Below are 22115 nucleotides of genomic sequence, written 5' to 3' on the forward strand. Positions count from 1 at the left end.
CCTGCCTGGTACCGCATACAATATATCGTACAATGTATGCAATGTCATGACTGCCACAGGATCCAACAAATCCTTGTGGCACCCATGTCAATCTCCGGATCTGATCCTGTGTGCGCAGTCCCGTGTGCTTCAGATCTGGAGGTAAAACACATGATATGGCACCTTTCACACATTTTATTGGTCCGATGCGTCAAAATCATGTGAAAAAGGTCCATATTGTGTATGGCTACCTTTACTGCCCAGTTAGTAGGGTAAGATGGGTGAGTGACACAAAACTACCTAGTAGGGTACGGGGGGGAGCCTGGGTTAGCTATGAAGCTACAGCATGTCCTCTGCTACCAGCTGATATTTATAGCAGTACACATAAGATTGAGTAGGGTGTTTTCCCACCCCCACAATTGGTTATGCATCCACTCTTGCAGCGGGCCCAAACAGATGTCTCAGTAACCTTGCTCTCAATTATAGTATTGTCAATTTTCCCTTTTTGGTGTGTGATATTTAGGTCTGTTTACTATTTAGCTGGCTTCTAAAATTGTCTATACAAGTCCAAAAAGTATACTAGGATTCATACTGTAAATATTTATATTTTAAGTGCTGTTTGGTGTTTGTAGATATGGGGCCAATTTATTAAAGAGCATATTAAGTGGATTACTGCAGACAATAACCTCACAAGTGTTAAGTATTTCCATCTCTTGCTGGCAGAAGCACGGGGGAGCCTACTTGTACATAATACTGCTGCCGTGTCTGTTCTGGATAACATTAACACATCAGACCACTCAAAAATAACTTTTTTTTCCATTTCAGATCTCAAATAAAAGCGTAGATAAAACATAGCATGACATGGGTTGCATGTGTGCATTGTGTGTACAGTACTGTATAATGGTTGCAGATCCCGCACTGCACATCTTGCAGCTATTTATATACTTACCTCTCCTTCGGTAGCACTGCACAACCCTCCTAGGAACATGGCATGGACACCAAGGGCCTAATTCAGACCTGTTAGCAGTGCTGCAATTTTTGCAGATGGACAAAACCGTGCTTCACTGCAGGTGGGGCAGAAGTAACATGTGCAGAGAGAGTTAGATTTGGGTGAGGTGTATTCAAACTGAAATCCAAATTGCAGCATAAGATAAATCAGCCAGTATTTACTCTGCACAGAAACAAAATAACTATCTAACTCTCGCTGCACATGTTACATCTGCCCCATCTGCAGTGCAGCATGGTTTTGTCCATCTGAAAAAAATTGCAGCCTTGCGAACAGGTCTGAAGCAGGCCCCATGCCCCCCGGGACCTGCACATGTGAAGTAGGTTCTGGCCCCTATAACATCTTTTGATCAAATAAAAAAATTATGTAAACAAACAGTTTTGTTTCTTTTTACTCTTTTTTATCTGTGTAATAGCATACCTCCCTACTTTCCCGCTTATCGCGGGAACGTCCCATTTTTTTGGGACGTTCCCGTGTCCCTCCCAAGGCCTGCAGTGTCCCGCGGTGGGGGGTCAATTGGGAGTCCCCCCTGTCCCCTGTGAATAGCGTCTATTCATGCAGCCTCACGGTCTGGGGACATAGCCAGCAGCTCCCAGGTGGGGCAAAATGTGCTATGTGCTAATTGTACAGTGTCCCGCTGTCCCACCCACATGTCGCAGTGTCCCACCCACAAACTACAGCTACTTAGGAAGAGCTGGCAGCCCCCCGAGTGACCTGCAGAGCTAGACCATGCTCCCCCACCGAAGCCTCCCTCCCAATACCCCACCTAATGGATACCTTATCCTTTTTTTCATCCATATTCACGTCTCTGGCGCGGCAAGTCCTGATTGCCTGTCGGCTAAAGTTGAGAGGTATAATATGGACTGATAAGCAAATCTTGTTGCTCTGACTAGATTTTTCCATGGCAATAAAATAATTGTTAAATGAATGCAATAAGTGCAATCCTAATAAATAAGGCTCTAATTAAGTGTTGTCAATTGTGTGGAATATTGTATAAGAATAAACCATTTAGGTGCACAGCACTGCTTACAGAAGAGCACATTAGTATGCACATGTCTCTTCATAACAAATTGTCTCACTTTGACCATCTCAAATAAATATTACGATTTTTGGAAATGTGCTGTTTTCGTTATGACAGAAAACGGTCACTTTAATAATGAAAGTGAAAAAGCTGCATACTCTATCTTCTGTTGCCGTCGCTCTTGCCTTATTGGTAAACATTACATATTATGAGTTATCAGAACAACAACAAAATGGCAGAGGTCACAGAATAAAGCAGCCATCTAATGACGAACACATTTTGTCTGATCTTGTCACATAATGACGTTATTCATTTTATCTAAGTTATAATGTACTTTTCAGAAGTTAATTATTCATTCAAGTATTAAATAGCGATCATTTCTCCATGAAAAATGTGATGTTAGAAGCAGTGTACACCGGCGCCAGCAATAATTATAGCCAGTCACCTGTACCCTAATATCTCTCTTCTTCCAAATTAACTGGTGCGGCTAGAGCTCACAAAAAGGAGCATGACCTGGCTATAAAACTCATTTCTATACAGAAGAGTGGAGTTTACTGTGTTCTTACAATTTCCTAATTCAATTAAATGTGCCCTCTCACAAAGAAAACTACATATATATCTTTACGTGTCAGGCAAAGAAAATGATCTCGAGTCGTTCATTTGCTGCATTTATGGCCTTGTCACTCTGTTGGAGCCTGCTGCCCATAAACAGTGTGCACTTAATCAATAAATTCACACAAAATGGAGATATCACTGTCCTACAGGACAGCTGAAGAGCGGGATGAGATATGTAGATGGTAAAATACTTTGTTGCCATGGGTAACTGAAGTCTCTTAATGTAATAGGATTTACACAGAGAAGGTGAGAATAAAATGTACAGGTTCTAGTTTTTTTCAACAATAATTAAATAGATTTGAAAATGGTACGAAATAAAAATACATTTAAATGTCTCCCAAGTTTAAGCTAGAGGGACAGGCTAGTTTTGACTACCAAATGATTAGAATATTACAAAGATGAGATTTTACAGTAAGAAATATCTTCTTTGCATTATTCTAACATTTTTACAGTCAAAACTGTAGCGTATACTGAAGTATGACAGGTGAGGCCCTGCCTAATCTGACGCATTGCACTGCTCATAGGTTATGTAAGAGGTGTTAGTAGCCTGCCTCGCTTGTATTCTATGGTGTAAATTGTGTAATGTGTCCTCATTCCATATTACATGCAACTCAAGCCAACGCTTAAAGGTGCCACAAACACTGAATGGCTGCCCCCCCGCATTGAACAGATGTTTTTCATAAACTTCCATTCGCAGGGTAATGTATTTGGGCAAAATAATTTGATGGTTGCCGACCATCGAATGGTTTTTCCCCTTTTCGCAAATATAAGTCAGTCGTGGAAGCCATCGGACTGCCTGTGTTCACATGGGGACACCCACCGTTTTTGTGGGTACAGCCAGGAAATGCTGGGCGTCCCCATGTGAATGCCCCCTGCCCGTCTCGGGTTGGGATCATTTGGTCTACTGCATGATGGTCGACATTCATTAGGTCGACACCATTAGGTCGACATGGGAAAAGGTTGACATGGGTCTAGGACATGGGAAAAGGTCAACGTGGTTCTTGGTCAAAGGGCCATTAGTTCGACAGTGTCTAGGTCGACAGTCAAAAGGTCGACATGGGGTTTTTCACTGTTTTATTACCCAAAATGTCAACACAGTCAACATGGACACAGTTTAAAGTGCACCTCATCCCCTCACATGGCTTTTTGCCCTCGCCATGCTTCGGCACACCATTTTATTCTCCCACCATGCCCTAGTAGATGGTAGGGCATGAAATACTGCCTGTCGGCACATGTCGGCTCAAAAACAGTGAAAAACTCGATGTCAACCTTTTGACTGTCGACCTAGACACTATCGAACTAATGACATGTCGAACTAATGATCTGTCAAACTAATGTCCTTTCGACCTAGAACCATGTCAACCTTTTCCTATGTCGACCTATACTCATGTCGACCTTTTCCCATGTCGACCCAATGGTGTCAACCTAATGACTGTCGACCATCATGCTGTAGACCAAATGACCGCATCCCCCCGTCTCCATCCCGCTCCCATGTGCGAATGTCTCGGCGACTGTGCAAGTCACCAAAAGCATCTGCTCAGTAGCCCTGCACATGCGCCAATGTGAATATACAATTGCACAGAGGCAAAACATTGGTACCCAGTGTGAGTACAACGGGGACCAATCAAACTAAAATCAACCCCACTGTCTCTTATCCAGAGAGGTTGTATTGCATTGCAAGGCCGGCCACTGTGCAGGATGACGGCCAAACTAGGAAGCCTTCTTAAAGGTGCCTCATTTGCAAGGCATGGTTTTGCCTTATAAAGATGCCCCTTTTAAAAACCCTCAGGGTTCAGACAGCATAACGCTGGATTCGCAATACATTACATCTTGCTCCCAGAGTCTAATTGCCTCCATGGCCTCTTCCTTAGATGATAGAGAAGCAGCCAGAAGCCTCTTCCATTGGAAATGAGTGGCACTTGTATACAGACAATAGGCACAGTCCCAGTCAGTAGAGTTATGTGTGAACGCATCCTATTTACCAATGTACTGTACAGTAATAAGCATCAGGGGTGAGGGTGCAACACTATAGCTGACCCTGATCAAACATATTGCTACCATATTGTTTGCCAGCGCCTTTATTTCATTATCTTATATATAATGTCCGTGTGTAACTGAAACACTGCCATCTGCATGCAGCGAGTGATAATACATCTCTTTTGCAAACACAGAAACACAGAGGCAATCACAAGGTAAAAGACTAGCTTTCGGGACGTTTGTTTCGAGAGAGCTTAGCTAGTATCCATGGTATTCTAACTCTCTATTGCTAACCTGACATTGATACATTGGGTAGCTTTCAGCTAATCTGTCCTAGTAGTATAATTATGGCCATTCAAAGTATTCACCTATAGCGTCAAAAACCAACAAGGTCTGATTTAGCAGATTGGGAATATGGTGAAATGATGATGTCCATGTTGTTCAATCTAGATAAAATGGGCGTGTCCTGAGAGCATGGCCAGAAATGAACTATCGGGCAGGACTTACAGACATATTAACACGTTTCTTATTGCGTTTATTTTTACAAAAGTGATAGTGACGATTCTTGTTCATATACAGTGCTCAATTGAGAAGCTACATGAAGGAACATAGGAATTTATAAGCAAGGTTTTATTCACACTAATGATTTATAGCTTTCACAGAATTGGACCGACTATGGAAAACAGCATGATATATCTGCGGTGCTACATATATACACCTAAGTGCTTTAAAATGTATTCATTCCATTATATATCACCATTTTTAACAACATTCTTGTGGTGTATTAAAATGTGGTTATAGGTTATAAGCCAAAGTGAAAATACATAAACATGTGAAATAATGTCTAATGTAGAGGGGATGCACAGCATGCAGTTCCCCAGCAAAAGCCGTAAACTGGCCTAGGCCAGACATCGGTGGTCACACTATAACAGTGACAGATCACCCTACCCTGGCGTGATCCCTGCTGACAGCATTGGAGATCCTGTGAGCTTTCTTAGCAGTAGTATATATGCACTTGGGCTCCTTGCTTCCATTTATGGAGAAATAATTTTTTTATGAATGAAGTACATTAAGTGGTCAGTCCAACTGAGCACAATGTACTTGTGGGTGCGAGTATGCGTGGCAGCAGACTTACTATCCGGCGGCCCGAGATTTTCAGAAAAGTGTTCGGTGCCCCATAGCAATCTGAACACTTTTGGGTCTACTTCAGCCACCGAAGTGTTCAAATTCAGGTGCCATTACTAACGTGAAAATGAAACGGTAAGAACAAGAAATGGATCCTCTTGCGCAAACCTACACGGTTTAATACTAGTTGAACAAAAATACTTACAGTCTCTATGGTTCGCAGAGTACATTTTTTATTTAATCAAATAGTTCACATAATAACGATATTTAAAAATTAAAAAGCGGGGTTTGTGGCCTAATACCGGTATACTGGACAAAACACATGAACACACATATACATACCCTCAAACTGTACCAATTTAGCCGGTACAGTACCGTTTTTCAATGGTCTGTACCGGCTTAATCTTACTGCACCGAATGTACCCTTTTTTTTTGTAGCCAGCTCCTCCGACTCTGGGAGTTGTAGTTTGTTATTTGTAGTTTCACAGTTGTACTGTTGGCTGCTCTTCCAGCAGCGCAGTGGCGTGACAATAGCCCCGCAGCCCCCACGGTAGCAGGGAGGCACTGTGTAAATGCAGGCGCCGGGGGGCTGCGGGGCTATTTTAACGCTGCCACAGACTCGCAGATTTACTGGTATTCACTGCGGTCCCGGCTCCCCTCCGGCTTCGGATGGACGGACCATCATAAAATGTCCGCCCCCATATAGCAGACAGTTCTCTGAAACTGTCTGCTGTAGGGGGGTGGACAGTTTGTTATGGTCCGTTTTTCATAGCAGAAGCCAGGAGGGGAGCCGGGACTGCACCGATGACAAGTTTTGTGGGTACTGGCAGCTGGGGGCACGGGGGGGGCGCACGGGCGGCCGGGGGGGGAGAGGCATGGGTGCTGCCAAATTATCGGCGGGGGCATGTGTTATAGTTGCGCCACTGCGGCAGCGTTAGCTGAGAGGGGGAGTGGCTGGCCAAGAAGACTACATCTCCCAAGGTGCCATGCAGGAGGACTCAGCAGGCCCGCTTCCCCCTGCTCACGCTCACATCACGGGGCGGAGGTGCTGGGAATGACAGACACCGCCTCATTAGTGAGGGAATGCCAGCCCTTACGCTACCGCAGCGCACATGGCCAGGGGGCCGAGGACTGATGCTGAGCTGGACTGCTGGGGAAGGACAAGGTAGGCAGCAGCAGTAGCACAGCACTCAGCATGTGTGGGGTGGGGATGGGTTGTTATATGTATAGGTGAAGTGATAAAGTGTCTGGTTTTATAACCGGCTAATCAGCTGTCATTTTTCAAGCCAAACCTGTAACTTCACAAGTTATCACTTCACCGAGCTTAATCAATCTGCCCCTCAGTCCTTTAGCATTTAAAAATTATTTAGTAATGAAAGAAAAGGGGGCTTTCCATGTATAATCCAAAAGGCTCATGAAGGAGGCATGAGTTACCGTGCTCAGTGGCTGTGGTTCCCAGGGATCAATCCGTGTCTGCCAACAGAGGAGATCTCTCCTGTCGCTTCAGCTGTATAGTTCAGCATGTGGAGGGATCCATTGCTCTGTAATCAACGCGTTTCGCCTGCACTTCAGGCTTCTTCAGGAAAAGACAGAGTAAAGGTATCATGTAGTACACCCTAGGAACTCAGCAGCAACTTCTAAAAGCCACTAACCCAGCGCAGTCTGATCTTTTGTTTTTAGTGGAAAGGAAATGGACATGGCACACAAGGGGCTTTCTCGCTGCCCAGAGATCCAACCTTTGCAGCATTTGAATCGCTTTTGCATTAACCCATTAGCTTGGTATAGCATTTTGTCACTACCTGGCAAATCTCTCACTACCAGTCATCTGGGGAGTGCAATCCTTAGGGCTAATTCAGTGCACAAGGCAGGATAGCTAGGCTGTGTGGCATGAGGGTTTTATGTGGTGCATTGTGGTGGCCTGGGCAACTGCTGAAAAGCACAGCTCACAATATCAATAATGCTAGAAGGTATGATCGGATAATAAATAATACTAAAAGTAAAAAAAAGATAATATTAAATTTGCTAAAACAAATGATACTGCTTAAGATTTGACAAATTCCATATTCAAACATTAATTGTAATAAGTTGTTGAAAATTTGCCTGCCTTGCTCTATTTATATATACTGTGTATATATATATATATATATATATATATATATATATATATATATATATAGTCCATATGGCTGGCACTCTCATCTGGCAATCAAACTTGTTGCTGGGGTGAACATCTATGAGCATAGGTTATATTCCAAACCATATGGTGAATGCATATTTGGAAGAATGATGTCACTCACCAGTCTTGGTAGCAGTCAAACTGTTTTAATCAGGCAACATGGCAGAGGGTACAGAGCATCGACGTTTCGGTCCTCCTCTGGGACCTTTGTCAAAGGTCCCAGAGGAGGACCGAAACTTTTATGCTCTGTACCCTCTGCCATGTTGCCTGATTAAAACAGTTTGACTGCTACCAAGACTGGTGAGTGACATCATTCTTCCAAATATATATATATATATATATATATATATATGTACAGTACTTGAAAACGTTAAATACAATTTAAGGTAGTAAAGTACTACCCTATTATTTGCTCATGCCAGGACCAAATTATGTTTGTTGGGGCCCCAGGGTAACTCACTTGTTTGGCCCATACCAATAAAAAAAAAGTTATCTGCCTATCGAAACAATGGAACATCATAACGGTAACGTCAGCGCTCAGATGGAGCAACACTTGCCTTGCTCGATCTGGTGCCATCTAGAGGCGGCTTATGCACAAAACAGTTGAATTACCCTCACAGAGGTGAGGAGCAGCATTAGTCCTGTATTATATAGGATGCTGGCAATGTCATGTAAAAGTAGAATGTGTAAAATGCTCCCAGTACCATATATGTGTTAAATAGAGTGTAGTCGTGCCCCCAGATGACTATGCCAGGCAGAAACCCAAGTACACAAATGGCACATTGCCCACAAGTATGTTGATGTAGATGTACTGTATGTGGGTTCCCACAGAGTGTGATCACCACAGTTGCTCTGTTGTTACTGGCTAGGTGAAATACTTCTACCAATGGTCTATGCAACTATGTCATCCACACAGTAACAGAGACAATCACAGCTTTAACTGTAGATAAAGGTATATATAATATATCTATATACAATGCTCAAAAAAATAAAGGGAATGCTAAAATAACACATCCTAGATCTGAACGCTGACAGACACAGCAAACCTTCTTGCCACAGCTCGCATTGATGTGCCATCCTGAATGAGCTGCACTACCTGAGCCACTTGTGTGGGTTGTAGACTCCGTCTCATCTACCACTAGAGTGAAAGCACCGCCAGCTTTCAAAAGTGACCAAAACATCAGCCAGAAAGCATAGGAGCTGAGAAGTGGTCTGTGGTCACCACCTGCAGTACAACTCCTTTATTGTGGGTGTCTTGCTAATTGCCTATAAAATTGATTGTCAATCAGTGTTGCTTCCTACAGTAAATGGAGTTACATTGTGTTGTTTAAGTGTTCCCTTTTATATTTTTGAGCAGTGTATCTCTCTCTCTCTCTCTCTCTCTCTCTCTCTCTCTCTCTCTCTCTCTCTCTATATATATATATATATATATATGTACAGATAATGGTGGGTGCGGCACTTGGCGCTGAATGAATGAATAGACACCAACAACAGTGGTACGACAACGTTTCAGTTGTATTGTCACAACTTTTTTCAAGTCACATGTGACTTGAAAAAAGTTGTGACAATACAACTGAAATGTTGTCGTACCACTGTTGTTGGTGTCTATTCATTCATTCAGCGCCGAGTGCCGCACCCACCATTATCTGGACATTCATTATTGTGCAGGCACCGGCCACAGCTACCTATTTGTATTGGGAGTGTCGGACCCTTTGGATACTATATATAAATGTATATATACGGTACAATAAGACCGGCTTGATGAATTAAACACAAACATTTTACAATGTGGTATCAAACATATGCTCAACTAATATTATAAGCAATCTGATTGGAGTAATTATTAAATCACAGACTATACCATTGTGATTAATTCACAAACCGCAACTTCATATCCACTTAAAAAAATAGCAATAGCAAATAAAGTGAAACCATCAAACCCTTAAAGAAAGGGGAAATTGAGTAACATTAACCCATCATTGGCAATAGAAAACATTAATAGCGCCGAGGGCACTTATTAAATAAGAAAAAAAGGCATATTTGTCGGGATTGAAAATGTCACAATTAATACAAGAACAATTAAGCACAATCCTATATGCATATAGGATTGTGCTTAATTGTTCTTGCATTAATTGTGAAATATTCAGTACTGACAAATATGGCTTTTTTTCTTATTTTTCCCCTTTTTTAAGGGTTTGATGGTTTCACTTTATTTGCTATTGCTATATTTTGAAGTGGATATGAAGTTGCGCTTTGTGATTTAATCATGTTATAGTTTGTGATATAATAATTAGTCCAATCAGATTGATTATGTTATTAGTTGAGCGTGTGTTTGATACCACATTGTAAAATGTAAAATGTTGGTGTTTAGTTTTCTTCTTTTTTTCACTGTTAACCTGATAACTGCCGCAGGCAACAGCGGATTTTCAGGTTGACTGCATACCACCCCGTGGTGTTCTACCGTGGATGCTGTGCTCCAAGTGCTGCGTTCCATAAGACGGAAACCACGGTTGCGGGTGATGTCACAAACTCTGAGCCAGTCGAGCACTGTCCTGGGTCATTTCACTGGTGTATTTTACTATTTAAGGTAAGACTGTTTTGTAATGCATTTATCCCCATTCCCTGGGAAAAATCTAATAAAATATTTGAAATGATGGATTACAAATACCAAAGCCAAATTCTAATTGATTAGAAATCCGGGTGAGTGCTGCCCTGTATGTGCTATCTACAGACTGCTATATATATTTATAAATTCTCCCCATACTTGCGTGGGTTTTCTCCGGGTGTTCTGGTTTCCTCCCACAATCCAAAAATATACTGTTAGGGTAATTGGCTTCCAACAAAATTAACCCTAGAATGTCTATTTATTTCTGCACATATCTGTCAACTAGTGCCATAAGCATCACAGTTCCTCGTTCACATTTAATACACCAAACTTCATAGTGGAAATATGAAATAATCAGGGCCGGCGCCACCACTAGGCAGCTTTAGGCATTTGCCTAGAGCGCCGGCCACTGGAGGGCTGAAGTTGGGAGCAGGTTCCCCCCCCTGGATGAAGGTGAGCTGCCTTCTCCCCCTCCGTGGAGCACCGCGGTGGCCCGCACCACATCACAGGGGGTGCCAGGGTGCCGGCCCCCCCTGTCCCCACCTGGGGCGCTCCAGTGCCTGGCACCGGCCCTGGAAATAATAAATCTCTCTCTCTATATATATATATATATATATTTAATGGAGGAAGCAGTGCTCCACTTGTGAGGAAATCATACTCCGCATCTGCCATCCTTCTGTAGCCCATGTCTGGGTTGCAGATAACAGAACATGTGAGATAAGGCAGCACTCATAGCAAAAACGAGCAACAATTCACCATGGGACATGATGCCAAATCACACCCTGCGGTCAGTTATTGTTCTTTACTACTACAAGGATCACCTTTTCTCACATATATATATATATATATATATATATATATATATATATATATATATATATATATATATATATATATATATATATATATATATATATATATATATATAGACTTCTGTGGGGTAATGACGCGGCACTCCAAACTTGTAAATTTCCAATTTCTTTATTGAGACAAACAGCAACGTTTCAATGCAGGTGGATTTTCATCATGCACCTGCATTGAAACGTTGCTGTTTGTCTCAATAAAGAAATTGGAAATTTACAAGTTTGGAGTGCCGCGTCATTACCCCACAGAAGTCTACATTAAAAGGACGAAGGCAACCAACCAGCAGTTTATTTGGAGGTCGTGCCCGGCCAAACATACAAGTCTATATATATATATATATATATATATATAAATACATACAGAAGCACACAAGTATATATGTTTTGTTTTACATTTATAGATTTTCAACAATTTTTTCTTTTAAATAACATTTTATTGAAAAGTTCAAAACAGTTTAACATAATGTAGTACACATGTATGACAGTTACAACCCAGAATAACAGAATGCATACAGAACATCTTTCCTCCTCCCCAAAAAAGAAATAAAATAAAATAAGAGTATATTAACATAATGGATTTTCAACAATTTTAAGGCCATAACAAATGAATGACACAAAAGTTTACAACTGGAGAAGCATCTGACCTGTAATAGTACCCAAATGTGTGATTCCTGCAGTTGAGATACACAGGCTGTTCAGATGAATCTTGCTTTGTTATAGTGTCACATCTTATAGATGGCAGTGCTCATTGTCACCACTTCTGCGAATATAACCCTTTATTCTATATGCATATATGCATAATGGGGACTTTCTGTGGTAACTCCACATTCTGTTGAAGCATATACAGTATCCTTTATTCATTATCATTCCACTTAGAACATTTTTGTGAAAATGTAATACACCTCCCATTGGCAAGTACATGATGATGAGAGCAGTAGTCTTCATTAGGGAGCAGAGGATCATTCCCCTGCAATGCTTGCACTCTCACTTACTAATGTCAATGTATGGCATGCTTTCCTATATCACTGATAGTTGGGAGCATTGACTCAGTGTGATGCGTTTGACAGCTGTTTGGCTTTGTAGGGGTGGCACTGTTTCACTTAATGTTTATCTTGTTTCCAATGGCAATTGCACCACCAAGTTTGGAACATTGCCTTGGGCTGTTTTGGTTACATTGAAGTTTTTTTTTGTTGCAGCTCTGCCAGAATTAAATGGTGACTTCACCAGCACTGAGCTAAAAATGAGAAGGAGGGGTGGTGTGCACAGAGAGAGAGAGAGTGAGAGAGAGAGTGAGAGAGAGAGGGAGAGAGAGAGGGAGAGAGAGAGGGCCAGAGCATTACATCACCATCTGGAGGGGAATCAAATGGGAAGGATATGACTCACACAGGCTAGTTAAGCTTTGGCTCTGGTTCTACATACACTCATTCCAGGGCTCTCGTGTTCTGCGCCTCAGCAGGGAATACAGAACCAGTGATGTCCATGAGGTTAGTTGCTCATTTTTCTTTCTCTTTTTTTTTTTCATTTATGAAGTTGTTTTTTTTTTTATATTTGTGAATATTTCAATGCATGGATTGTACGGGCTCAAGTGACTTTTCTATGTGTACTTTGTAGGGAGTTTCTATAGTGTTGTTAAAAGGCAGCAGGAAGGGGTAGAGCGTTCAGTGATGAGTGCAGCACAGAAGTTGTGCATTCCAGCTGAGGGATGAGTAGTCATTAGTGGGTTAATAAGTAAGGACCAATGGTTAGTAAGTGATGTCATGTTGGCTCCAGTTAAGTAATGTGAGAGTGAATGGGGTCAAAGTTACAAAGTAGTTACCTGTCCTCCTGGGGGCTATAGTTTATTATCAGTATCATGAACATGAACTGGCTTTAGCCCGCATCACTAATTATTCACAGACTCCTTCTTTTATCTGTTATTAGGAAAAGTCATGTTATATTGTTGATTTGGGGGAAAAATAAGCGAAGAGGAGGGCATATTATCACAGCTGCAAATTATTTTCTGCTACGATTTAGAATATTAAATCGTTAAAAAAAAAAAAGCCGGGCACCTTATCCCAATGTCAAGGAGGGGAGAAGGTGAAAGTTTAACTAGTTCATTGGAAAATGAGCTTTGTGCTGAAGATTTAAAGATAAATCCGGTTTATAAGAAGAAACCCCTATTTACTAGAGAAATCCTGAGGGTGCAGAAACCTTTACTGCAGCGTAAGACAATGTGAGCTCAGATTTCCACTCCAGATAAGTTTACAGTTCCCCATATTATTCCTGGGACGTTGTTCGCACAGACAGAGCTGAAAGTTTCCTTGCACATAACAATGACTCACCTGAGTAGTAACAAGAAACATTGTGGTACACAGCCAACACATGCTATAGTATAGGCCAATTACTGGAGCATGTTTCATCTGTCTTAGAGCTATTTGTGTTACCTGCCATTATTTGGTGTATACATATACTGTATACATTCTGCTGTCCTCTAAAGTTAAAGTCATATATTTTTTAATGGTCTTAATATTTAAAAAGTGATTTAATGTCATTGTTGGCGATGTGATGAACTGTGACAGTGACATGCTGTGCAGGGAATGGACATCTCTGTTGTACTTTGCTACCTTTACCTAGTAGTGAACAGGTTAATTTCCAGAGGTGCTACATTAAACCTGTTGTAACTGGCAGGAAGACAAACCTGTGTCTTGTTACTTACCCGTTCTTCAGGTTTTATTATTCTGTAGTTTTCAGCAGTTTTGTGCAGAGAATGAATAAAAGTGTCATTTATATACACTGGCTTACAGCACAACAGGATAAGGCTGTGCTGTCTTGTAAATACAATGAAGTGGATTCTGCGGAGAGAGTCCCGATTCCTCCCAGCTCATCAGTGGGATGTCTTGTTGGCCTGACAAGAGCACAACTTGTAGAGAGGAAGTGTATTGACAGATGAGCGGGTTCTCCATTCATTCCTCTTGTCTGTGTTGTGACACAGTCTACTGCCATAAAGTTGCTCAGTACCATTGGAGATTTGACTGCAGAGGAGTTCTGTGGAAAACACAACATGTTGGACTTTTGTACATTAGTTACAATTTGCAATTACATAATGTAAATGTGCGATACACAAAATAACATCATAAACCAAACACTCTTCATAGTGTAAAGTCAGAAGTATAGAGTTTCATGACAAACGGGCTTGCAATCTAGAATTCCAGAACCGCTCCAGAGACATTGCGGGACAGGACTAGTGAAGAGGGGATATATTAATAAATATAGATGTAGTGATAAATAGAGTTAGGATAGCAGGGTAAGATACCTCATGCCAAGTACAGAAACAAAATGAAAGAGAATATTGCTGGTAGTGGATGATTTAGGACAGAGGGGTTAAGTGAAATCGACAGGGCCCATACTGAGCATAGGAAATGGGAAAGCATAAAAGTCAGTGGGAAGATTTGATTATTATCTCGGAAAATCTCTCAGAACTGGGACAGTTAAACGTAGTTCTGTAAACGTAACTTAGTCATAAATTCATTGTCTGTTTTATGGAATTCTGTAGTGTTTATACACTTTCTTTTACAGTATATACTGTACAGGTTGAGTATCCCTTATCCAAAATGCTCGGGACCAGAAGGATTTTGGATAACGGATTTTTCCGTATTTTGGAATATTTTTATATTTGGACGAGGTATCTTGAGGTGTCTTGCATTTATGTTGTACAAACACATCAAACACATGAACTTGTCGCTGGCATCAATCTTTACACATACACTACTTACCTTTGCCATCTGCATTTAATATATTAAACACTTTACCTAAAATGTGTTCCCCTTATCACTTTGTAGCAGATGAGAATATTGCTCCCACATCAGATGCACTTGGAGGGAACCTTATTGCTCCATGATTCTTTCAGTCTTAATTGCTGCATATTTTATTGCTGATTTACTCCTGTAACAAATATATTTCTGCAGTCGTACAGTAGATGTTCCTGATGTTTCTGTATGTTGTAACTTGCTGACTTCCATGTAATGTATGTTTTCTTATCGCCACATGTAGCTTTACATCACACATTTTTATCACTCTATTTCGTTACAAACCTTTTATTCATTTATTATAAAGATGATAATTGTTATGGATTATTTTTCTGGCACTCAGCATTATTTAGCCTTAAAGAGCTGACATTGTTGGTACGAGCTGAGTGTATTGTTTCTGCACATGGTTGCATCAGGGAGGAGCCAGACTGGGTCTGTGATACAGACAGTGTTGTGGTCCTTATAGAATGGAAATAAGGGATGAAAGGCAATAACAATGATATCTATCATGAAAAACATCTGAAACACTGGAAACCACGATGAGCAAATGGTATAGAATAGATATATCATTAACCCCTTAAGTGCCAAGTGAAATTGTCAAAATACTGTAGGTGTGAAAATTGTCATGCAAAGATTCATCACAATCACATGTAATGTTTACCTTATATAGGAAATATCTTATTTTACACTGCATTTTTTTATTTGAATTTATATAACAAATGCGAGCGATGCTGGCATTATTAGCAGACATGTTGCACATTTCTCACCGAGATGTGTGCACTCAAAGGGTTAACCCATTTCAAATGAATATTTTGTATAGGTCTATTTGTGTTTTGTGATCCGCATAGTGTCAGAATAGTTTCTGATGACTAAACAAATGATTTCGTACCTTTAGTATATGTGCCAGGTTTGGATGTGAGCTTAGAAGGTACTTTTCAATTAACTTACAAATTGCTGGCTATCTAGGAGTCATAAGAGATGTATACAGAATTTAGATCTGCCTGTTTATTAGCATAGGAATCTGAATTATTATTATTTTATTTTTATAAGTGTAACTATTGATTGGCTATACTTTAGGTATCTAATGTGAATATTTGATGCATTCTATATATATCCTGGGTCTTACAGTTCCAGTGTAAATGTACACTTTTTGCCCTTACTGTGGCATAAATATTAATCCATACATTATATTTTCTGCAATACTGTTTGCAATGTATATGTATTTTGCCAGGGAAATATTCTTAGAGATAATACAATGTATTGCTGAAATATAAAATAAAATGGATACAACTATAAGACTATTGGCAACATATACATTAATTTAAACCTTTATTTTTAATTTATTCATATCTGAACAACAAGTTAGCTATAGTTGCTGCTTATTTGAACCAATAATGTATAGCCTGGATATATCATGTTTAATTTCCCACTTACACAATAGTTTCTTGCATTCAAGCAATATGTTAGAACAGAGCAAGTATGCTTGTAATGTGTTCTTCGCACACTACATATAAAGTTCAGTCAGCTGAGGACACTAACTGAGTGCATGCCGCTGTATTTGCAGCAGTTGTATAGTCTACACAACAGGGTTTTGTTTATTTTTAAATGCTGATGATCCATTTTTGCTGTTTTTATGTAATTTAAGGACTGTAATGGTAAATATAATATAAAGTTACCTGACAGGCCTGTATACTATACTCAGGAAAGGCCTTCACAAATTTATACAAAGTTTTGGTGCTGTGTTCAAAAGTTAGGAGGTGTAATTCTGTAAGTAAATATTTGTGAGATTCGTACTACAACAATTTTTAGGGGAAGGATTGTATGTAGCACTGAGCAGTAAACTACAGGAAATATTATACAGTATAATATACAGCCAAAATCTGTGCCCGCAACAACACATTTCTGCACTGCGTTTCCAGAAATCACACACCAGGATATTTATTTACTTATTAACAGTTTCTTATATAGCGCACACATATTCTGCAGCGCTTTATAGAGAATATTTGAACATTCACATCAGTCCCTGCCCCAGTGGAGCTTACAATCTATATTCCCTACCACATGTACACACACACATTAATTCTAGGGTTAATTTTATTGGGAGCCAATTAACCTACAGTACCAGCATATTTTTTTTATTGTGGGGGGAAACGGGAGTGCCCACAGTAAACCCACTCAAGCATGGGAAGAATGTACAAACTCTGCACAGTAGGGGCCATGGTGGGAATTGAACGCATGATTATTACACACCATCCAGACACCCATTTATTGTTTGTACATTAGTCCAGTGGTTCCCGAATGCAACCCTTAAGGCACTCTAAAATAGCAGGTTTTATGGATATCCATGGTTAAGCACAGCTGATATAATTAGTACTTCAGTCATTTTGATTCATGTATCGGTGCTCAACCATGGATATACTTAAAGCATGGACCGTTATGGTGCCTTGCGGAGCACAATTGTGCACACTGCAATAGCCTATCTCCCCCAGTCACTATACACCAGTTTGTGTTACCTAGGAAGTTATTACATAGCAGCCAAAAATATTATTATGCATGCATCTTAAAACATATGGAATATTATTAGACTCCAGCCATTATGCGTTTACCATTATACGTGTTCCATTATGCTGCACCTAAAATATTATTACACATCAACCTGTCAATCATTAAACATATCAGCCTGTGTCAACTAAATAAATATCGAGCACTAACCTCATACCCCTTGCAAATGATTACATATACTGGCTTTTGTTGATAACACTGGACATGATTGCACACTAGCCTTTTGTACAGTATTTCATTGCAATTGTAACAATGCTGAATGCTGTGTATGGAGAACACAAGCAGCAGAAGCCAATACTAGTTGTCAGCAGGTGCGCTGCAGACTGGGATGTCATCCAGAGGTTTTCTCTCCTGCGGGAGAAGAAGGTGCATGCACAGATAATGGGAGCTTAGTCCTGCCACCAGCACCAGGGCACACACATGTCACCATAGACCTTTACAGAAGTATCAGTAAGTCACATGTAATGCATACACTCTGATCATTGTATTATCTCTCTTCCATGTTTCAAAGATCTACAGATAATTATTAATATTTCAGTATAGCATCTTATGCAAAGAAAAAACTTCAATTGGGCTGCTATGTCCTGGGAGCCAAGCTTTGTCACACAAGGAGATCTACACATTCACAGTGCGGTATCTGTACATGCGCAGATCTCAAAACATGGGAGATGTTTAATAAAATGAAGTTAACATGCATCTCTGTATGAAGCCCTCTGTACTTGCACATAATCTCTTGCTGGAACTCCAAAGATGTTCCTGTATTATTACTTTTGCACTTCTAAAGATACATCACTGACTTTTCAAGACTATGAAGTAGTGTATATGTGTTCTATTAGATAAATATTAGCAAACTAAGGGGGTAATTAATGACTGGTTAGTGTGACCCTTCACGAAAACTTCCCCCTGGTTAGTGGGGCAGCACTAACTAGAACCCCTTTCACATCACACCTCATTACCGGGTACAAGCCGGTTTCTTGCCGGTTCGACTCAGTAATTGGTGCGATGTGAAAGGGGTTACCGGTAGCAATACGGCAATCCGAACCGGGTAAAAAGCAGTATTCTTACCGGTTCGTTGCCATGCAGTGTGAACAGGTTAAATGGGTCGAGCGACCCATTTCCCATTCACACTATGGAGGAGGCAGTGCTTGGAGCAGTGCCAGCTCTAAGCGCTGCCTCCTCCCCTGCCGCCGGTGGCGCGCCGATGCTCCGCTGCGCCCCCACACAACGTCAATGAATGGGCAATATTGCCGGTTCGCTGATGCAGTGTGAATGGACCGCAAATGCAGGGTCGCATCGGGACTGAACTGTTTCAAAGTCCTGATGCGACCCTGCATTTGCAAACTGAAAGCAGTATACAGTAGGTCAGCTATCAAGCTGTAGTTACATACTGGTAAGATGAGTGTTTGTCATGCACTCACAATATTAACCCTTTGAGTGCCAAAATCTCTGTGAGAGATGTGCAAAATATCCGCTTATAAATGCCAGCGTCGCTCACATTTGATATGTATATTCAAATAAAAAATGTTGTGTAAAAAAAAATTGATATTTCCTATATAAAGTAAAAGTTACAGGTCATTATGATGAATAAAAATGTTTGCTTGGCAATTTTCACACCTATTTTGACAAATTCACTTGGCACTCAAAGGGTTAATATGAGATGACAGAGAGAAGATAGAGTAAAATGGAAGCACTCAATCATTTCAGCACACAAGCACTTACATTTACATTTTAATAAGGTTCTCTTGTTTATTCCAGATGTATTGAACAGAACAAATTGGCATATGTAACAGAATGAGTATTACTGTATCTATTATTTCCAAAGTTCTCTCTTTGTGCCAGTGCAGCGAGTGTTAATTTTCCCCACCTTGTTTCTGCAGCACACCACTGTTTACACTGCTTCCAGCCTGAACAATAGGGTGCTTCATATCAAGTCACTGGACTCTGTCATCCCCAGGTCGCTCTCTTCCTTCAGGCAATGCATTGTTCTATCTTATTGCAAAGTTATGGTAAAATTATCAGTCTTGGTTTATTACGGGCTGTGGCGCCTTTACCGTCAGGTACAACTCAGATTGATGGGTGTGTGTACAGGAGTGCCTGAGACCTACCAGGCGTATATAGTACAAAAGGAGAACATGAGTGCAGACAATGTAATATTACTGTTTCACTATAAGTACATTCTATGCATTCAACATCCACATTTAACCCATTAGTTTCACAAGTTTATTTTCAGGCACAAAATATTTTCAGGAATGTCCCATCATTGTTGGGAACCTGATACATAAGATCTGATTTTCATGCTCACAATTGAGTGGTTGTTAAACTATATATATATATATATATATATATATATATATATATATATATATATATATATATATATATATATTTATCCTAGGACACTGCAGCATAGTACACTTGTAAGAACCCTTTTATTCAGTATGTAAGCTCTTGTGGGCAGACCTTCCTCTCTGGGGTTATTTCTTAGCTCACTCCTTGGGCCAGACGCACTAGTGATAAAATGGAGATTGATAAACAGCCAGCCAATCAGCTCCTGCCTGCCATGTCACAGACTGTGTTTGAAAAAATGTCAGGCAGGATCTGATTGGTTGGTTGTTTATCACTATCCATTTTATCACTTTTCTAGGCTCAGTACTGTATATCTCACCCAGAGAGAGTGATTAATATGTATTGTAATATGTATGAAATAGGTGTTTGTTGCACAAATGTCTCTGTTTATTGGATACCTACTAAACAAAGCACATTTTTTAGCGGATATTTTAAGGATCTCTTACTGTAACGTTGGCACTCAGAGGGTTAAAGGCACATACACACTAGACCTTTGATAAAAGATGTTGCTCATTTTGGCCCTTTTAAGATATATATCATTTAAATAAGGTTTATTAGTGTATGTAACAGCTTGCAGGACCCAACTCACACCACACACCACACACCCTGTAGGAATCGCTCCTTGTTTGATTTCAACATTGATTAGGGCTATTTTATGAGAAGATGAGTCCGGCGGGCATGCACAAGTGCCAGGACTATAGCTGCAGTGCCAGTTTCCAGGTAATATGTACATTGCTTCAGGAGGTATAAATATTAAATGAATGGGTGCAGTGTGGGCCCTGAACTCCTTGCACCCATTACAGATACACCTCTCCCCTCTTTCTGCTTTTCTGGATAGACACAGGTGACATTCTAGAACAATTTCTCTGGTTACCACATTGCAATGTATTTATAATGCTGGGTTGAGATTTTATTTGAATTACAGTGTATTAATCTGTGACATCTTTATGGAAAATTGTTTGGCAAGTGTATAACTGCCTTGTAGCCTTTCAACTCCATTCACATACATCTGAAAACATAGCAGCAGAACACTGTGTAACTGGGGGGAATGTATCTAACCTCCTAAAGTAGACAGGTGCAATAGTTGCCCGTAGCAACCAATCTGCTTCTCTCATTGATTAAGCATTTCATAAGATTAAAGGTAGAAGATGATTGGTTACTAGGGGCAGCCTCTCCCTCTGTCCTCTTTAGAAGGCTTGATCTCTCTTGTACTAATGTAAGATGCGGCTCTGTGGTTGGAAACATATGTTTAGCAATAATTTATAGTAAGGGTATGTGAAACACATTATATTATTACCAGAGGTGTAATTCTTCATTACATTACCCCCTATCACACCGATGTGAAGCAGGAGCTTTGACTGCCAGTTTAGTATTACAACATGCTCATTTGTTCATACTCAGGTTGCAAAGCATGCTGCTTATCTGTGGATTCTGGCGTAAATGTAAAGAATGTGTTCTGCCTGGAGTTCATGTGCCAGTCACATTGCTAGGTACGCTCAAGGGGGATCCGGACATTGTATTGATATGAATTAGGTTAATAGTCAGTAGGCTACTATTGTTTGGTATGCTTTAGGTTGACATGGACAATAGCTTGACACAAGCAAAACAAATGTTGACATGGCCGTAGTCGACATCATTTTATTTGTTATTTTTCCCATGTAGACCTTGTGTGCCATGTTGACACATTTGACTGTCTGATCCACACCCTACATAAAGGTGCTATTATCTGCTGCATTGCCAAGTAATAACACTGTGCAGTGCCTCCTTCTATATGGCCTGCTACTTATGGTTCTCCTGCGGCTGTGACCTTGCCCAATTCCTGCTCATACCTGTCTGATCTTGGATCTTCATTCTGTCTATTCTCCTGGGTATTGTTTCAGTGCTGACCTCAGCTTAACCCTGACCTTGATTTTGGACATTGATCTTTTGTCTGATCTGTCTGATTGCTGCTAACCCTGGAGTCAGACTGACACTGACCCTTTAGTGGTTTATGATCTGTTATCCTGGACATTATGTAAACATACAGTAACTCATGGGAGCACCTAAGACTGCTAA

At 40.5% G+C, this 22115-nt stretch overlaps 1 protein-coding gene across 5 annotated transcripts in view; it reads left to right on the plus strand.

Moving 5' to 3' along the window:
• Positions 1 to 22115, plus strand: part of CREB5 (cAMP responsive element binding protein 5) — a 420873-nt gene that overhangs the window by 263706 nt on the left and 135052 nt on the right. Inside the window, exon 1 of one of the 5 annotated variants that reach the window (XM_083188953.1) lies at positions 12744 to 12851. The exons of the other annotated variants lie outside the window; for them this stretch is intronic. Coding sequence (XP_083045079.1) covers positions 12841 to 12851 — 11 coding nt within the window. The 5' untranslated portion in view covers positions 12744 to 12840. Of the gene's footprint in view, positions 1 to 12743; positions 12852 to 22115 lie in introns of those variants that run through there. 5 annotated transcript variants of the gene reach the window in all.

Source organism: Crinia signifera, chromosome 5 (genome assembly GCF_055691185.1).
Source record: "Crinia signifera chromosome 5, ASM5569118v1, whole genome shotgun sequence".
Taxonomy (NCBI): Eukaryota; Metazoa; Chordata; class Amphibia; order Anura; family Myobatrachidae; genus Crinia; species Crinia signifera.